The 20,402-nt window shown below is 35.3% G+C and overlaps 1 protein-coding gene across 1 annotated transcript in view; it reads right to left on the bottom strand.

Moving 5' to 3' along the window:
• Positions 1 to 20,402, bottom strand: part of PIK3C2G (phosphatidylinositol-4-phosphate 3-kinase catalytic subunit type 2 gamma) — a 198,553-nt gene that overhangs the window by 132,582 nt on the left and 45,569 nt on the right. Inside the window, exons 10-13 of the mRNA XM_042889843.1 lie at positions 18,775 to 18,970; positions 15,329 to 15,451; positions 7,923 to 8,054; positions 1,709 to 1,823 (exon numbers count right to left, since the gene is read on the bottom strand). Of these exons, the coding sequence (XP_042745777.1) occupies positions 1,709 to 1,823; positions 7,923 to 8,054; positions 15,329 to 15,451; positions 18,775 to 18,970 (566 nt within the window). The remainder of the gene's footprint in view (positions 1 to 1,708; positions 1,824 to 7,922; positions 8,055 to 15,328; positions 15,452 to 18,774; positions 18,971 to 20,402) is intronic.

Below are 20,402 nucleotides of genomic sequence, written 5' to 3'. Positions count from 1 at the left end.
AAAAAAAAAAAAAAAAAGTGAGAGAGAGAAAGAGAGAGAAAATCTGAACTCTTATTAGCGATATGTATTCTGCTAGAACAGTTAATAAATGTCACAGTTGATTTGTACAGGAAGCATACAAAATATGAGAGAGAAAAGAGGATGCTTCCTGCATGCAGCATATTACCTAAATATGTTAGTGATAAAGTCAGCCCACAAGAATCAGTGGCATCTTTGTCTCTGACTTTCCTGGGAAAATTTCATCTAGTCTATTTCACTATGTTCAGAAAGCTGAAGTTGTTTTTACTTTCTTTCCTCCTCTCTTGTTTTTTAATTAGGTGGGTCTTAAATGAAAAGTTTCTATTATTACAGATTTATTTTTCCATAAATATAGGGATAATTCTGACATGCACTTTCCAGTGTAAGATAGAAGAATCAGGTTCCTCATGTCAGTTTCTTATGATCAACTACTTATACACTGTACAGCATCAACAATTTTTTTCATTCTTTGCACTTCCATATAGACATTAGAAATTTAGAATGTTTTTAAGATGCAGAGAAAGAAAACATTCTACCAAAATTAATAAGTTTGTGGTATTTGGTGATCTGAATACAGTCAGCTGAAAATTCAAGTAGCTCCTTAAAATCCAGCCAAATTTGCACATCACATTTTGGCTTGCTAACTCACATCATCATTTTTTATCTATCTATTTCATATATGTGTATGTATTTAGTATGCATCGTTTGTCAAATGCTAGCAAAGTTATGCCCTAGAAAATGTAAATCTCATCTTGGCCATATCATCAAAGCAATCCTTATGGCACTATTTACGTTATGTTCAAAATCATGATACTGTCACTTATATGAGAACCGACAATGAAAGGAAAAAAATGGGAGACCCTCCTGTCCAGCTTCTTTTAGCAGAGACAAATTATTAATGAGCATTCATTTACTATCTTGACTTCCTTTATTATTAATAGAGAGAGCTATTCTAAGGCACTTTCTTGGACTGAATTCTTCAGACAAGAAAATCCCCTGTCCATTAAAACCAGGAAATTTTTAGGCCAGCCTCATTTATCCATATGATCTACTATTACAAGCCATTTGCTAACAGTTGTTTCAGCTTTTTAATACAGAAAACAATTTTATTTTCTTTTGAGGTATCCAATTGCTTTGTTCAACTTGGAAATATGACAAAACATCCAGGCAGACTTACTGCATTTTCAGTATTGGGAGAACTATTCTGCTTGGAGTTGGTGGATTGTTGGCATGTAGTCATGGAGATAGAGTTTTACTGATGCTTACTGACAATTTCCTTGTAGCTACTTCCTTTATAAGTCCTTCATGCTTATTGCAAGTTGTATGTTACACTTATAATGGCATGCAGTTCAATAGTATATGGAACAAAAGTTCAGACCTGAAAAGGCAGCTGCAAGTCAGGTAAGAAGTCAGCAATTTTTGTCAAAGTATTTTTGGAACGAAAATTTTATGAATAAAAAATTCTATGAAAACCTTCTGTGGTCCTCAGAGGTGGTATGTGATGTAAAAATTAGCATACACTATGCAGCATTATATTTTTCTATCCATAAAGATTAACATGCTCTCTCTGAGCAGCTATAATGGAAATAGCATTTTCAATTTTTGATGTCCCGATGAGCTGTGGGAAAAATCCTATTTTTTGCACTTTGCTGGAAAAAAACACTATTCATTGGCTTTTTCATTTTCTTACCTGCAACGTTACTGATGTTGGTGCATCAACACTACAGATGCCTGGGGTAATCATTGCTGCTGGAAGCATACTGTACAACTTCATGCTAAGTAGCACAGTTCCATGAATGAGCTGCCTGCAATGGACACAAACAGAAATACTGCCTCATTACCGGATGTAAGGTGAACTGGGTTTACTGAAATTACATCAAAAAACACGGACCTGGATAGCTTAAAGGACAAGAGAAAGGAGAACAAACCTTTACATTATGCAACTAATACAGATATAACCAAGGTAGTGGTTGTGTATGGAGGGTCTCAGTGCCATAATGGTATCTGTTTAGTTGGAGGGATTATGCTGCAAATGAGGTGGAAAAAGTGGAAGGCAGTGTACACTTATTCTAGAGGAAGAAGAATCCTGTGACCACCTACTGCAACCACCATCAACCCTGCTGATATATAGATGGTGGAGAAAAGGGGGTATGATGTTAGTCTCCAAAAAGCTGTAAGGATTTGAGTGAGATCATTTGCATTACACCTACCGCACTTGTTTTTTGGACAGATAAAATATTATGGTTTGAAATACCTATTTGAGCCCTACATGCACAATAAAGCCCTACCAGAAATAGGCATACATGTAGTCGGTAGATAAGAAAATCAGAATGATTTTCATTCTAGAAAACTTGAATAAAATGAGAAAATTCAGGTGTAAATTCTAATCATGACTAATCCACTCAAATAAAGAATGCAGCACCTGAATAAAGTGTAGTACATTGAATGTACCCTCTAATTCGTCTACATCTTAACAATTAGGATACACTCATAAATATAATTATGTTCAACATTTATTCTTCTACTGATAATTTTTACCACTTTTATACCACAGACTGCCCAGCCAGTAAAACCATAAGAGAATGGACTAAATTCTCTTCTGTCAACTCTAACAGAAACACCCAGACAGGCAGATGAGTTTTGAGTAAACAGCTTTTACCAAATATGAGCGTATCAGAGCCATATGTGAGCCCAGATGGACTTTCTGGTCCCAGAATTAGTTTGCAGCATTGCTGGAAAAGATGTACTTTTCTGAATTGAGGATTGAAATAAATTTCTGCAAAGACATCTAAAGAAGGAGCAGAAAACTCCTGCAAAGTCATTTATTTAAGACAACACTCAGCGCAAACACAGGTTAGGACTAATTTTTGTTTTTCACTTCTGAAGCTACTGATGCTGTAAGTGCAAACATTTTGATTTATTGTGAGAACATCACTCAGGAGGATTAAAGACAAAATCATTTTCTAAAGTTTCTTTTGCAGCTGAAGGTTTAATGTGTGGAGGAAGGGAGGCAGAAAAAGGAACTCTGATGTGATATTACTTGGGGAAAAAGAGTTTGTGCTGTGAAGTCTTTCACTGAGGTAAATGTGGAAGTGATCAAAGGAGGTTCAAAGCTATTTTCCTGTGATGCTTGCTTAGATGACCTATGTTAAATGAATAGCCCTTTGCCCATTCCCTTGTGGACAGGTATTTACAACATAATTTGAACTAACTGACCTAGTTAGAAAGAGTAGATGAGAAGTGAATGAACATGAAGACCAAATTATCATTTGAGTTCTCCTTTCTGCTAATCACTTATATTGTTCTCTGAAATTATGAAAGATTTTAAAGAATCCATACAGTGTATTCTTTTATTGGGAAACTTTGAAGTCTGTGTAGGTAAATACAATCAAGGATAATTTCTGTGTGCCTAACTGAGACGTTTCCTGAGCTCATTATTTCAGCTCATTTGCACACAGTGTGTATGTATCTAAAGACTGTCCTGGAAGGTAAAGAAGAATCTGCAGATGTACTTCTCCATTTCTCAAAAGGAGAAGAACCAAAGAAAGTACTGTATTATTGATTGTCTAAAACTGTTTATACATTAAAGCAGATGAGAGGACTGTGTGTAAAACCAAGGACCTCACCTCCATACTATTTAGCTTAATAGCTCCTAAGAAAAAATGAACTAGTTTAGGAACAGATATTTATAGCATGCATACAAAGTATGCTAATTTTCTATGTGTAAGTGAGTATATTACACAGTTAAACATACTTTAAACTAAGGCTATTTGTTAAAAACAGGGAGTATTTTAAAAACATGTGAATAGGCATCAACAACTGAAAGATGGTATATTTTGAGAGACAGTAATCTTCAGGAAACTCCACGTACTCCCCAGATAATATTCCACTTTTGGACATAAAAATCAAACAATAACTAAGAACTCTGTTGGTGAAACAGTTACAAAGAATATAATTATTTTTAGAAGGAGGAAAAGATAAAGGAAGGACAGTGTTCAGGATCCTCAGAACCTTTACTGAACAGAGTTTTATCTCTGCTATCTTTGCCTGCTGGTGAGCTCAGATAGGTGACTCAATATAGTTTTCTCATCTATAAAGTGAAGACAGTGCAAAGTCAAAGACAATTAAAGTCATAGATGATGGCTTCCATGCAAAAAAGAACAAAAGTTCTCTTCAGCATAAAGTACATCAGAAGGTCAATAAAAAAAGCTTCCCTGTGTCTGCCACTGTTTGTATAAGTCCTCATACAAAACCAAAGCAGATGAAAAGCTCTGGAATTATAAAAATTTCCAGTTTTTCTCTATGACAGCAGCAAAAATAAACCTCCAATCTTATTTCAGCAGAAGAGAACACTGAGATGTAAGGACAGCACCAGTTATTACTCTACCTTACAAAATCAACCTCATGTCCTGAACTCACATTGGTGGAGACCTCATTCACCACACCCACCAAGAGGAAAATTTTGTTGCTTGTTCTATCTGATTCAGAAATACCAATGCAAAATAAATAGTGCTGTTAGAATCAGCGAACTCAGGGCAATGGGCACCAAGGAGACACTAAAACTCTCATATTTCCCCACATATCAGATTCCTGATTTGCAAATTAGCTCTGGATCACCAAATTATTCAGTCTAAGAGACAAAACATTTTTATGACATGAAGGAATGGAAATGTAGCACTCTGGCTTGGAAACATTTTCTCAGCTGCCTCCTTAGCCTGAGATTTCTTGATATCAATGACCTTACTGACACTGACCTACTGATACTAACACTGACTACCTGCTAAAGATAAGAAATGTGGATGCAGAAGATCACCTAGCTGAACAAGGTGTTATTACTGATTTCATTCTCAAATAACTGTAAAATTAGAGTGAAGTTACTGTTTAGACCAGATATACCAAGAAAAAAGAGGACCAAATACAGTGTAAAAACAATTTAATTATCCCCAACTTTATGTTTGTAGCTTTAAATATATTTTTCTCATACTTTCTACTTAGTGTTTTCCTTATAGAAATGGAGTGCTAAAATCGCAGAGAACAGCTATAGCTTCTTCATCTGTAAAGGTACATCAACATGGTCCTACCCAAAAGCATGAGAAGTTCTCCATGCTTCTAGAAGAAGATGAACTTGCGCAGATTAAATACTGGGGAATTATCCCAAAGTGATCACAATTCTTTTTTCCTGTTCTTTTTAACATAATCTACAGACAACTTGAACAGGATTCCTTTGTTTTTAACCAGAATAGATTATAATGGGACAGAAATCAGGAAATGTATTTTTAAAAGAATTGAAATTTATTTTCCTTCCCCAGTGTTTATCAACAACAAATAAACATTTTAAAAGTGCTTGAAAAGAACATAGAGTGGTCTTTTCTAATCTTTTCTGGTCCTGAGAAGAATGCCTCTGTGACAAACTGGGACAAGGACTTAAAGAAGGATGTGTGATGACCCAGGCAAATATCAGCTACCAGCTTCTTCAAAGAGCTTATTTGTGTCCTTTCCCTTATTAATCCTAGACCTGAGTATCTATTAAGATATTTTCAAAAACTTAAATTCATCTCTAAGAAAAGTATTTGTTTGAGGAAGTGTTATTTTCCAAGTCAGGAAAGTTTTGTTAGAGATTTCCTGGTTAGATTCATTTAATCTTTTTATGTGTGTTTACAGAATTTGTTCATTTATTGATCCTAATACCATAATCTTCACAATAATACAAGATACTCTTAACACATTAGTATGGAACTACAGGTGCAAACATTTTCTTCGTATATACTTTAATGTTCAGAAGTATCTTGCTGAAATGAATCAAAATCTGCTTGCATTTCAAGCATGAGGGAACAGAGTCTAGTTAATTAATAGCATTAATTATTAAGAATCATCTAATAATTTTAATCTTGCCGCTCTCTAAGTCATTAACCTTGAGAGCTAGTTTACAAAAAAAAAAAAGAAAAAAAAAAAAATTCATCTCTTCCAAGAAAAAGGAAAAGCAGGTTGAATTTCAAGTTTCACATTTCAGGAGTTTCAGTACTCCATTTATTTTTAAATCAGTATATAAATTCAAATAATAGAGAATGGAGTTGTGATTGGCTAAAAGAGGAAAAATTACTTAGGCTTCTTTATGTTAATTATTGCTATAAGTGACACAGCAAACTGACTGAACAATCTATTCCTAAATTATTCCAAACCCAACAACTCAACTTTTATTTCTGCTTTGAAGGGTCATTTCAGCAATGACCTGTACAATTATACAGCAGATTAAAAGAAAGTAACCCTGTATCCCCTTCATTGTGCTGACTGTGTGTACTTTGAAACAATGGAGCCATTTTCCGGTGAGTTTTGAAATTGCCTGGGTGATTTGGAGATCTATCTAATGAAAATCGATATGCTTGCTCTGAAGGTAGGCATTACAACATACATAATACAGGGAAATGGGGACTTTCAAATATCATTAATTTGGAACTTAAATGCTGAAAAGTGGTAAAAAAAAAAAAAAATAATAATCCCAGTTAAGTGACCATGCTAATGTTCTGTTTCTGTGTACTAAGCACACTTTAGCTTGCTGGGGCTCAGGGCATGTTAGCACTTTATCTTCAGGTAGTTTATCAACTAAGATAGTACCCTGTACCTTTTCATTCTAAGCATCAGAATAGCAGAGATATGCAAAATAAGTTCAAAGGCACACACAATGACGGTGAGTGATGTGCTTTTCTTGCAAGTAGCCTAATGAAAGACCAATAAAAAACACTGAATAAAATGCCTAAGAAATCCTTGCAGAAGAGATTTGATTCATAGAAAGAACCATATAGAAAGCCTTCATTCAAGCTAAGAACTCTAATCATTCAGTCAAAGAATGATCTCCTTTCTTTAATGCAGCAATCTTGAATTTTTTCCTGAAAATATGAAAAAACCTCTAGCCAAGTCTAAATTACTGTCTACTAGAAGGCCTAGAAGTTCAATAGAACCCAAGGTCCTTCCTAACATAGTAAATGCCTAAATGCAATCAATTGTGTTTTTTTGTTTGGTTGGTTTTGTTTTTAATGGCAGCTACCACAACATATGAAAGTAGATAAAGATATCTCAAGTTGAGGAAAGAGCTATAGCTATAGAGCTATAAGAGACAGATGCTTATTTAGAAGCTTGTGGGGCTTGAACATATTAATCTATTGCTCAACCTGAGCAGCTATGCATTTAGTTAGTCTGCTGTTGTGTATCTTACTTTATGGCATGCAGGACTAAGGGACAAATAAAAATTACTTATTGTAATAGATCTAAACTCAGATATCTCAATGAATCTAAATAAAAATTAAGTATCATCATAATGGATTGATCTCAACTTGGATTTCTCAGTGCTATTAAAATATGTTTATGATAAGGCAGAAAATTTATCTTAGATGACGGTTTATGCATCACTACACTCAAGCCTACAAGCATCGTTAAATCACAGTATGCTATGTGTAGACTGAAGAGGTTAAAAAAAAAGAAAGCTTCTTAAATTGTCTGTAGATTAAAAGGGGATCATTGTAGTCATTACTGCCTGTCCAACTCCAAGCAGAATGAAAGGGAGTGAGAAGGGAATGCAAACTGAAAAAAAAACCCACATAATTGTGAGCAGGAAGTTATGGTGGGAAAGATTTTGAAAAGCTACAAAATAGATTTCAGTATGGATTTTCAGCAGGCCAAAGGAATTCTACTGTATTAAACAGTTACACAAGCCAGATTCAAAAACAAAGCATTGAAAAGAAAGAAAAGCTTATGGGTGGAGCTCTTACAGACACATCAAGAGCATTTTACTGTAAGCGTCAGCCAGGTTTTGAAATTAGTGTTTATTTCTTTTTGTATTCTTCCCAAGCTGAGTGTAACACTATTCAGGAATGGTCTTTTCACAAACCATCATATGAAAGCGAACTTACTCTTTTTGATACAATGGGCAACATGTCCAGCCAAGCACCTCTGTGGTTTTAGAAGCACTGTTTAGTCCAAGTAGTTTTATTGTCAGCATCGTTTCCCTTGGAAGAGCCTTTATCCGTAGAGGAAAGTTGATTCTAAAATAAAATAATGGAAAAAGAAGAAGAAATCTAGTTTTGTTACAACAAGTAACATCTTTTCACATTTTTCTGGATTCCTAAACACATATATCAAACTATAAATTACAGGAGGGCAGTTGTGAAGGAAAATGTAACTGATAGGTCCCTTCAATACACCAGCCACACATGTGAAGTATTGTCAGCCACTAACTTGCATGATAGTACTTAAGAAGCATAGAATCCTAGTTAAAATCTTGCATAGTATTAATTTATCAGTGGAGGGCTATTTCAATGCTAGCATTCCCTGAGCGTGAATTGTAAACAAATAATTTGCTGGCTTGTGTCCTCAGAAGTAAATACTACTACTAAGAACTATGAGATGTTTTATAAGTAAAGTATGATAATCATTCTTGTTCACGTGTACTTCTGTGGAGTGGCATTTCTCAGGCACAATTTAAAAGCAGAATTTGTTGTAAAAGAAATGAGTAATTCATGATTTTTAATGAGAAAATTCTAGTATATGAGTGTTCTTCTCAACTTCGTATTGATCACTAATAAACTTGATTGGTCATTCAATTTGCATATATATATGATTATATGACCAATTTACAAACATAATTTAGAGCAATTGTAATAAACGAGATACTTTCATGCTATATGGTAGAATCACATATGATATTAATCAGACATGTGCAAAATTTTATTTCCTTTTTCCTGAAGAGAATACCTGTGGTAGATGGTTTTTAAGTTAAAAATTTAAACTTCTCAAGCATAAAATGAGATTTGTTACTTTTTTTTTTTCTTTTTTTGATATAAAAAAAAATCAAGGAGCTAAGGGCTAAAAGAATTATTTTTGTGTTGACAGCAAAAATGTCAAGAAAACAAAATGTCTGCATAAACTCGAGTTAAAACAAACCAGAATAAAAATTGATATAATATTATTTAATATTGTGTGTGGTCTTCCAATTCATGAAAGGGGCATATAAACAGGAGAGGGAAAGAGTGTTTACGAGGGTGGATAGTGATAAGACAAGGGGGAATGGTTCTAAACTGAGACAGGGGAGGTTTAGGTTAGATATTAGGAGGAAGTTTTTCCACAGAGAGGGTGGTGACACACTGGAACAGGTTGCCCAAGGAGGTTGTGGATGCCCCATCCCTGGAGGCATTCAAGGCCAGGCTGGATGAGGCTCTGGGCAGCCTGGTCTGGTGGTTGGTGACCCTGCACATAGCAGGGGGTTGAAACTAGATGATAATTGTGGTCCTTTTCAACCCAGGCCATTCTATGATTCTGTGATTTCCATATTCAATCTAAAAGGGGAAACAATTCAACTTTCAGCATTTTTAAAAAATGATACAGTAAATAAATGTAGAAATTAGTATTAAAAATATAGTAGCATGAAAAAATAAGGATTGTGAGCAGCAGAAATGAGACAAGATAAGAGTGTAATGTTCAATTTAAACAAGATTTTGATCCTACTCATTTCACTCAAAATCTGTCAAAATTCTATTGATTCCAGGAAAGTTTGCTTGAATGCACTGAGGAGTTACTGTAACAAAGAAGATGTTTTTGCTAAAACTCTTAAGTACTCTAATTTAGCATTAGTGTCAAGATTTCAGATGAATCTAAAATATTTTGGAAATTATCCAAATTTGCATATGTCCATCTGAGTAAAAAAGCAAGACAGCAATTTCCCATCATTTGTAATTAACACAAATAGGTTTGAGAAGCAGTTCTCAACTATCTTCCCACATGTTTCTATTTATAGCTTCACAGCATGATTAATATTTTCTGTGGAAGGAAAAAGAAAAGCCACGTGTTTTCTAATATAGAAATTTGTTAGCACTATTTGTGAATGTGAAGAAATGAAATAAACTTCTCAATACCCTTTTCCTTGCAGAAAGCAAACACTTGTCAGAGATTCCCTAGGACACAAGATATAGCACTACCAGATGTACACAGATGAAGAAAAAAACTTGGAGATTTAAGTAAGAGTTAGGCATCCCAAGACTTAAACAAGGCCAAAAATTTTCCTTCGGTGATATATGATATACAGGGAAAGGGAATATTTATACTAGTTTTAATGATGCCTAAGCTCACTCAGTTGGCATTATAATTTCTGACTGCATGAGGCCGATACGAAAAGATTACTAAGAGGAAAGAGGAAATGGAAAGGTGGCCAGAAACAAGACACTTTGTGGATGATCAATTTCAGCAGTAGTTGAGAAGAACAAAGAAGCTACTAACTGAGAAAATGCTGTTTACAGATGTTAAGTAATGTTATACAGCTGGTTTCAAAGGCTAAGGCCCTAACATCATAAGAGCACACAACACTGAAAGCTCTGAGGCAACCAGGGCTTTGCCCAGGGAGAGTATAAACTAAACATACAAGCCAAACACAATATGGGGAAAAAGAAATCCAAAGCCAAGAAAATATCTGAGGTGATGAATGGTAGGCTTAATGCTAATTCCACATTTTATGTCTATAGGTTTAACATAAATTACGGAGGATGGAAAAAAAGAGGAGGTGGTAGAATGAAGACATGAAGAGCAGCCAGCAAAGGAAAAAAAGGAAGGAAATTCTGGAGGGGCTTCATGCATTTAAAAATGAAGCTGATGTGAAAAGAAACGGGGAAATTTGGGACTTTGTTCATTATGCGCTAGACAGTATCAGTCTGTTCAAATTTTGCATCGAAGTGATACTCATTTTTCAAACACACAGATTACAAAACAAAGAACAGAATCCTAAAAAAGGACAAACTGCAACAACAAAAATGCTAGGTGAGGCAACCTTCTTAGGAATCAAACAATTTCAATCTGAGGACATTCTATTGGAGATGATAAACGACTTCACCAGAAGATAATATTTAAACACAAACCTACCAAGTTCAAACACCAATTGGATAAAGCAGTGTAAAACACAAACTAAATAAATGAATACCAACAAATATAGCAAATCTTATATCTTTTTTTGTTTGTTTGTTTGTTAAAACAATCTCCATGGGCTCCTAGTCATCAAAGCACCACTCTCCATTTCTCTGTCTTGTTTAGGAAAAATCAGTTTTCAATTAAGTAGATTCATTTTTTGTCCTGATTGATCTCTAACTCTATAGTGAATAGCTGACTTCCTATTGTAATGGAGCCTCTTCCTGATGGCCTTCTACCATCTGCATTTTCATTTCAGTTGGAAATAGCATATGGGTTTCAATGAAAGTAGCACTTTACAACTCAGGACAAAACATCTTGCAAAAAAAGAAATCTCGTCTTCTCTTAAATTTTTAGGTGAACATATTCCCTTCTCTTTCAGAAAGTGACTTTGCAGCTAAAATATAACCAAGAGTAAACACAGATGGGTGACAGTTTTTAGTGATGCAGACTTTCTACAATAATAAACTGGGGCCAATTCATGACATATATGAACAACTGTGGTAATACTTATTTCATTAAAATACACTATTTTTAATCTGTTCCAGCCTGTATCTTACAAAAAAGTGCTAATGAGTGTTTCTATGCAAGTATTATTGTATGAAAGACAAACCAGCCTGTTCTTGAGTATGCTTTAAACTTCTGCTAGTTAGGTACATAACACCTTCAATAACAATGCAATACTACATTTACTGTTCCTTCTCTCTGTGTTTCAGAAAACTGAATATAATGATTATTTTGTCAAGTTTGGCGCTGTTTGTTCCTTCTTTATTAGAGGGTTATCAGCACCAAGAACAACAACAACAACAAAAAAAAAAAGAAAAAAAAAAAGAAAAAAAAAAGAAGCCAACAAAACCCAAACAACAGAATTTCCCATTATGACAAGTATTTCACATTTAAAAACAAAAAACATGGAAAAAAACCCAATTCCTTCCTTTTATATATCATCATAATGAAAACACCTGCTGGCATCATATCCTCACTAACATTCATAAAAAATATCAAAATCATACTGTGTTAAGTACAACTGAGTAAAGAAGTCAGCACTTTTCTTTATGTGAAAACATTTGATTGAAGTGTTTTGTTAGATACAGAGAAGGAATATGTGCTAAATAAGCATCTAATTCTGAATAAAATCTACCCTGGTAAGCAAGGAATATTCTAGTGACTCAAAGACAGGAGGGAAAAATCTAGCTGTAACACTATTAGCTGGTTTAAAATATCCCATCTGACCTTTGCATTCTGATTAAAAAATAACTGTTGTTTGCAAAAACCAGTTCCAGATACAAAATAAAGCATACTAAAATAATGTCACTTCTGTCTGCCTAGACTCTCAGCCTTTGCTTCTGGATCTCATTCAGTCCAAGAACTTTGCCCTCATGATTTAAGGCTTACACAAATATGGGCCAAACAGGTGGTATACATGTTCATGATTGAAGGTAACACAGAAAAGCCTGCTAGACGTATTTGATTTTGTAATTTGTAATTAATTTGATTTGATTGAATGAATTGATTCAAATTTTGAAAATGATTTTTGAAATTCAAGGAACTATAAAAAAAATCCATAGACTTCATTACTGATGAACAAGAGCCTGCATGCCATGCTCACAAAGTCAGCGCCAGTGGAAATGACCCACTGTTTCACAGCTGCAATGACAGCATAATTGGTAGGAAAATATTGCTTATACACTTCATCTTTCATCAGCACAAGCAGATAGATGTCAGAAGGCACCAAATCCAGACTACACAGTGAGTGTAGTAGGACAGTCCAGCCAAGGTTGGCAACGTGCTCCACAGTCTTCAAACTAGTATGGGGCCTGGTGTTAGTATGTTGTAAGAGAAAGGTGATCTTCACTTGATTGACTTTCAAAATGTGAGACTTCAGCTTAGACAGCATTACACTGTAGTGATCAGAGTGGAAGATTTGCCCAGGTTGTAAAAAATCAGAAGGATCACCCTTTCCAACTCCAAAACATGGTGAACATCACTTTGCCGGCTGATGGCTGTGTCTTGAACTTTTTCTTTAATGGGAAAATTTCAAGTTACCACTCCACAGACTGCAACTTTGAATCATAGCAGTGACACCTCATCTCATCACCAGTAATTATGCAATTCAAATATCACCTTCCACCTCATACTGGTTCAAGAGATCCTGACATACTTGCATACAATTTTCATTCTGTTCCTGCGTGAGCATTCCTGGGACTCACCTGGCACAAACTCTGCAACATTTCAACGTTACCACCATCATTTCCAACACATTTAAACCAATATTTAGCTTTGTACACAGTTCCCTGGCCATAATAAACCAATTTGCACAGATGAGTTGATTAAGATACTCTTCATCTCATGGTGTGACAGCTATATATGGCCGTGATTAAGATACTCTTCATCTCATGGTGTGACAGCTATATATGGCCATTTTTGAATGTAGCTTGTCTTCCACATTGCTGTCACCACTACTTAAACACACCACCCACAACTTCACTGTGCTCACATCCACTGTTTGGTCTCCATAAACATTCAGCATATGTCAATGAAAGTCAATGGGTGTCTTGTTTCCCACAGGGAAGAATTCAGTTATACATCTTTCCTTCATAGACACTTCATGTTAGATACCATTTTGACCAACTATCCCTCTGCTGCCATCTGTCACACAGCAACAAAATGCAATTGATGGAAAGGTTGAACTGCCATGCCTCCAACACCTTCCTCTGATGTTGTGGGCCAACATAATAAAACAGGAAGCATAGCTTCTGGAGCAGGCCTCTTATTAAGTTTCATGCAATTCTGTATCTTGTTTATGGTGTTAACTTCTTCTCACAACTACCTATGAAAGTATTTGGTATGTGTAGTTAACTGTTTTTCCAAGACATTATTTGACTGAATTTCATACAGACTTTGAAGAAAGGGAGGTATGAACAGAAACGCTGAAGCTTCCATATGATTTCTGCATATTTTCATAGAAATTGAAGAAAGGTGAAGTTTCAATCATGGGTGAAGAACTTATTTCTTTGCTGCCATTTTATATCTTGTTTTATAGAGAGGTTCTATGAGATGCATCCTAGAAATAAGTCAGCCACCTTTTGGAAGCCAAAAATACTCATAAACAACGTAGTTCCCCTACAATTTAGTTTTGTATCTGCCCATATGTATCATAACCTGCGCAATGTGAAAATTCCTACAGTGCAAATGAGAATGATCCAACATCTTCAACACAAAGATAACCATTCCTTCAAAGGACTGATGGTTCATCACAAACTCTCTGGACTCAACTGAGTTATCAGCAAAGATGTTAGGTCCTAAAAGAACTAATTATATTAGTAGCAAAAATGCACCCATTTTGTTTCTTAACTATAGGGCATACATATTAAATATCCCACATCTGTTTAGAAGCATTGAGTAAAAAGCCTGCACAAACTTCCATTAAGATAGAAGTGCAGTGGGTTTGAGATGAAACTTGTTTCATTTTACCAGTTTCAAGCTGTTATATGTCTTAGAGTGAGGTAATCAAGACTTATGAATCGAACACTTTGTATTCAATTATAAGGTAACAAAACCCCTTTTGGGTCTTAGTCTTGAATCTTAGTCTTTATTCAATTACAATGTAATAAAGCTTCTTTCAGATTTAGAATAAAGTAAATGGCAATGTAAAACATTAAAAAAAAAAATTGAAAGACTATAAATAAAAATGTCATTCGCAGGGACGTAAAAACAAAACCCACAAACCCGTCTACTTCTCTCTTCCATCTATTGCAAGTATGACTTTTATGTCAGTTCATTGCCTTAAGTGAATGTTATTTAAGTGTGTGTCCTGCTTTTAAATGGAGTTAATTTCCTCAAAGCAGACAGGCACAAGACAGGCAGCTGGCAGCCTCTACTTAAGAATTCTAGACTCAAACCAAAGGACTTCAATTTAAAACCTAGTCTGCAGATCCTTTTTATATGAAAATCAACACAATCAGGTTCCTTCTAAATAAAGAATCAAAAAAATTTTACAACAGGTTCTCAAGCTGGATTTCATATCTACTAGAAGTGAATCGGAAGTGCAAAGTCTTCATGAGAACTGAAATAAGGCCTTTTGTATCTCCTTTCAGCTTCAGCATTCTCCCAGTGAATAGCTGAACAAAATCTATTCTCAGGCCTGCATATTTTAGTTTATTCTTAGACTAACCTTAGTCTAGCACTACTTCTCTCTCTGGCTATCACATTCCTTTCCCGCTCCCACCTCTCTAAATTTCTCTGAATTCTATGGATTTAATTTGCACAGAAGATCAATAATAAAGATGTGACTTTGCCTGTTTGCTTGTTTGTTTCAAATTGATATTAAGTTTGTAAAATCTTCAGAAAAGCATAGATAAAAACTTACTTCTCATTCCAGTCTGTCAGGAAAAAGAAGGATTTTCTAACAGGTATATTTTTGCAAATCTTCACTTGACATATTGTCTTCCCAGCATATGTTAGTAAACAAGAAAAAGAAAAAAGTTTGTATCTATAAAGGAAAAAAGGGGAAAAAAAAATAATTACAATGTAATTTCCAGTACAGTAAATTCAGGGTTAACTGTTCAGAAACTTATGAAGATCCATTCTTACATGCAAATAGAATTAAAATGACAAATCAGATTTAACGTTTAATTTTAAAAAAATAGAGTTCAAGAAAGTGCTTAAGACATGTAATCCTTATTTATTTTTCCTTATGGCAGTCAATGGAAGTTTAGGCAAAAGGTGTGAGGTGTTGCAACTTTCTCATCATATAAGTTCAGTCATTAGTGGAACTTCACTTATACTTTTCCCAATCTGTAAGAAAACAACAAAGAAAAGAAAACAAAAAAACCCGCAGGATAATACTTCAGGGAATCTATACATTCATTATAGCAGATGCGTTAAAGACATCTGTGTTGGCGTTTGTCACATATTTGTCTGACTAGTGTAATTCAGGTCTCCAACTATCTGTTAGTTCTGTGTCCTTATTTCATCTTGTAACTTCCAGATCTTCCTATGGAAAATTGCCATGCTGAGCTGTAGACCATGTTCTGTACAGGAATGATGAAAGCAAGTTTAAAGCATTTGCAGATTAACAGTGCCTGGCTTAGCTTTATTTACAAGCATCATTGCTGATCTTTTCCAGAACATTGCAATAATTGTTATAATTATTGTAGCAGATGTGCCTTTTCTCTTTCTTCTTTTTCTTTAACAATCTGTAGTTCTTTTGAGGTATTTATGCAAAGAAAAGAAAAAATTACCTCACAAGTGCAGGAAATGCTTGAGCTCTTAAATATGGCATCTTCCCTCTACAGTCCAAACACTACCAACAATTGGAGTATAGTGAAGGAAATAATAAATTTTAATACAATAAAGTGATTAAGGATTGCTTAATCCCTGATACATCCCTGGTTTATATGCCATAAACACTAATCCTAAAAAGATTAATGCTTACACAATGTTAAGTTCAGAGTATTCACATTTCAACACATTATATTTCTTCATACAATATTGTGCCTAGGTATCCTCCCTCCCTATGAATTCAAATGCAGGGAAATCTGGTCTTGTCCCAAAGATAACTTCATATCATCCTGATATAGATAGCAATATGAATTTGAGGGGTGTAGAAACAAACGCAGCAAAACATTATGTCATTGGCATCAAATAGTAAATATCTGATTGGGATCTACATGAACCAAAACAAAAAACTGATAAAAAAGAAACTAGGAACAAAAATACAGTACAGAAAGGCAATTGGTTTTACAATTTATAAGGTCTCCAACTACCTTTTTGAAGAAGTAAGATTGAAGTGAGAAATTGTAAGCATGAATATAAAAATTGATAAAGTACCGATTTACAAAAAGGAGCTCCAGAGGGATTTGGTGAGACACTAAAATGATTATGTAAAACACAAGACCCTCCCTCTTATCCCAAATGATTAGAAAAAAAGATCATTTATCACAAATTTGTATGTCTGGATAAACAATGAGACAAGTTGTAAGAGATGTCAGAATTCTAACATACTAGCTTGCTCCAAATATAATGCACCTATTTATTTCCATGGAAACAACAACAGGTTCAAAGAGCACAATAAAGCTACTTGATGAGGCACTTCCTCAGTTTCAAAGAATGATTTTTCAACATAATCACCACCATTAGCTATGCATTTTTGTGAGCAATGAACAAGAGACATATACCCATCACCACACTGCACTCATATCAACTATTTGGTCTCCACAAACATTCAGCAAGTATCAATAAAGTCAGTGGGTGCTATTTTTGTCCACATGGAGGAATTCAGTGACACACCATTGCATCATACATACTCCCATGTCTGACTGCCCCTCTGCTGCCATCTGATACACAGCAACAAAATGTAGCAGAATATTGGTGAGAAAGTTCAGCCTATACTGCCATACCACCAACATCTATCTCTGATGTTGCAGACTAACATAATTAAGTGCTTCAAAAATAATGCTTACTACTTTAATTCATACTCTCTCTCTCTATATATATAAATGGAAAATGAAGTGCTGGGACAAAGCCAGCATACAATCATGCAACGTGGAAAATAAGGAGGAGGAATGCACTATGAATGAAGTTAGTAAAAGTATCTGAGGAAAGCAGGCGAAATGGACTGCAGTCTATGTTAAGAAACTCATGTTACAAGTATTAGAAAGATTGGAAGAGGAGATTAAGAAGGAAGAGAGATCCTCATTTTCACATGCTTGAACATAGTGTCCAAGTCATCAGTGGCATTTTAGGCCATATGTAATTTCACATTTCACTGGTAAAACAAAATGCAGTGGGAATGGTATGGTATAACCAGCCGCAGTATCAGGATAGTGATTATAGTTTTCCATTTATTACCTCAACTAATGTAAATCTCTCAGATTTTTATTTAATTGCTAATTACATTTAATGTGATATAGTACATTTTCTTGTTCACAGTCTAATGCAAATGATCCCATTGCTTTTTAATCGGTCATTTGGAAATCAAGGTGGAGTGGGAGGAAAGGGAAAGTAATAACAAAACACTTGTAGAATAGCATTTTCACTCATAAAAATAATAATACCAGACTGCACTGGAGTGGCAAAAGGAGAACACCAGTTTTACAGTGGAAAAGCATCTATTTGAAGAGACAACTTATTTGAACAAAACAAACAAAACAAAAAAGTGCAGAAGAAAATATTTCAATCAGCTTTTTGTTAAAGTTGTCTCTTTTTTTTTTTTTTTTTTCTTTCCTCTGCTAGATGAAAATACATGGTATACTTTGACCCATAAACTCTGCTGATTTTTATCAGAATAGGGCTTGTCAGTGCATATGCTTAGCCAAGTTATGTTGTTTGAATATACAAGGAACAAAAATTACTGATAAAGTCTCGTTCAGATTGGGTTCAAGCAAGCATCCCTCTGATTAGCTTAGTAACACTTCCACTCATTTGTACTGTGAAGGCTATAGAAAGCTCCAATCCAAACTCTTGGCATGAAGTGCAAACACTTTTCTCTGCCTCTCTGAGCAAGTCAGAGACACAGATGTTTGTTCACATACCCATCAAGTTCAACACCATGACCTTGCTTGTTACCATACGTCCATATTGGTTGGGGTAACCAGCTAAGACCTCTTTGATTCTCCTGAATGAAACATGGGAGACTTCTACGTAAGTGCTCTTTATGCTATAAAAATGGTGGAGATGCACTCACTCAGCCTCTAACATTCATACTGAAGTACTGCCAAAGCAACAGATGTTAGCTAGCACCTATGAAAAACATGTGATTAGGAGAGATGAGGCACCACCCTTCTTGTGAACTGTTGCTGGATTTTCTCCCACCTGTTCACCCAGGCTTCAGGAATGTTATGAGCTGCATAAACAGTGAAGCTGAGCTGGGAATCAAGACTGATGTCTGCACGGGGAGGGCTTCTAGGTATGTTGGCAACCTGGAAATCCACATCAAAGCTGCTGCTGTATACGTGGATGAGATGAGAGATGGCCATGGAGAGCTCTGTCACAGCAGCTTCCGTTAATGCTAAGAGGAGAGAAAGAAAGAAAGGTTAGAAATAGATCACTTGTGATAAAGCATATTTATCTTAAACTATCAGTTATGGCTTTGAAATGCTTCCTAATAAAATTTAATTTAAATGACATAACCTACCAACTGAAGCCAATTAGCCATCTGTGCTTCTGAAACCAGCCTCAGCTCATTTCTGGTGTATCATTAGCAGTCTTTCATTACAGTGCCTTCAAATTAAGGCATTTTCAGAGTAAGCCTTTTAAACTACAGCAAGTTAGTGTGTGCTTCAGATAAATCATTTTAGTCTGTTAATTTTTGCACTAGAAAGATTTACATTCTGTAAGCATCTTGAAATTTCTGCAGCTACATAGCTACTTAGTTCAAGGGAAATGGCAATGTTGCAGTAGAAAGGAGCAAAGGCACTGGTTAGCTTTTAAGACTATAAAGCTATTGCAAATACAGATAAACAACTCATAAAAATATATATAATAAATGCCACGATCAGATATAGCCACAATCAGATCAGATGGTCATGTATTGGTCAAAACATTCCACAGTGATAGACACTGAAAGATGTATCTACACAGATACATCAAATGCAGGCTGTACCCTCATTTATATTTCACTTTTATTTATGCTATTTCGTTTGGCATGAGTCTGCGGTGCTCTTTTTCTGCAGTTACTGGCTTTTATCCATCTTCCCTCTCTGCATTTCTGGAGCAGCTAGGGACTATATGATTGCCATTGTAAATTAAAATCCCCAGCCCTAGCAGCCTCCATCGAGTGAAGAGAGCTGGTACAAGCACTCTTATTTCTCAGGCAAGGGACAGTTTGAAGAAGAAAGTGCCAGAGAACTTTATACCATTCCAGGATCAAGGTGATTTGTCTTCCAAAAGAAATATCCAAAATTCTCCTTTTCCCCTCCCTATATCTCCCAGCTTTCTATGTGATCAAGGACATACTCTCATCACCTTATGCCATTCTTTTCTGGTCCTCTTCAGAACATTACATTAAGTTCCCAATGTATGTTTGGCTACTGCACTCAATAACCATTTAGGAGCCATGTATCTATTAAAATTTTTTCCAAAGAACAGAAAGTCTGAGACTAGCTTGCATTCACTTTTAACATTGGGGATAACTGAAAGCATCCTGTCCAACAGCAGATACAGACACTATGATTCTTGGACTTTGCTCAGTTTGTCACTAAAAGTGACTTCAAACGTATTCCTTGTCTGGAACTTCTTTCACACCTTTAAACTAGCAAATACTTAGAATTACTGAGTCACAAAACACACGGAACACTCTGCAAAGGAATTATTATATATCTGAAAGAGTGGTAATGTACTGGCACAGGCTGCCCAGGGAGGTGGTGCTCCTCACATGTGAGCAGAATAATTTTAAAGATTAATCAATTAAGATTGATTAAGAAAACTTAGTTTATTTACTC

Source organism: Lagopus leucura, unplaced genomic scaffold, assembly GCF_019238085.1.
Source record: "Lagopus leucura isolate 7727_CA_CO unplaced genomic scaffold, USGS_WTPT01 Super-Scaffold_100159, whole genome shotgun sequence".
Taxonomy (NCBI): Eukaryota; Metazoa; Chordata; class Aves; order Galliformes; family Phasianidae; genus Lagopus; species Lagopus leucura.
Note: the sequence above shows the minus strand (reverse complement) of the source record. Positions and strands in the feature narration are given on the sequence as shown.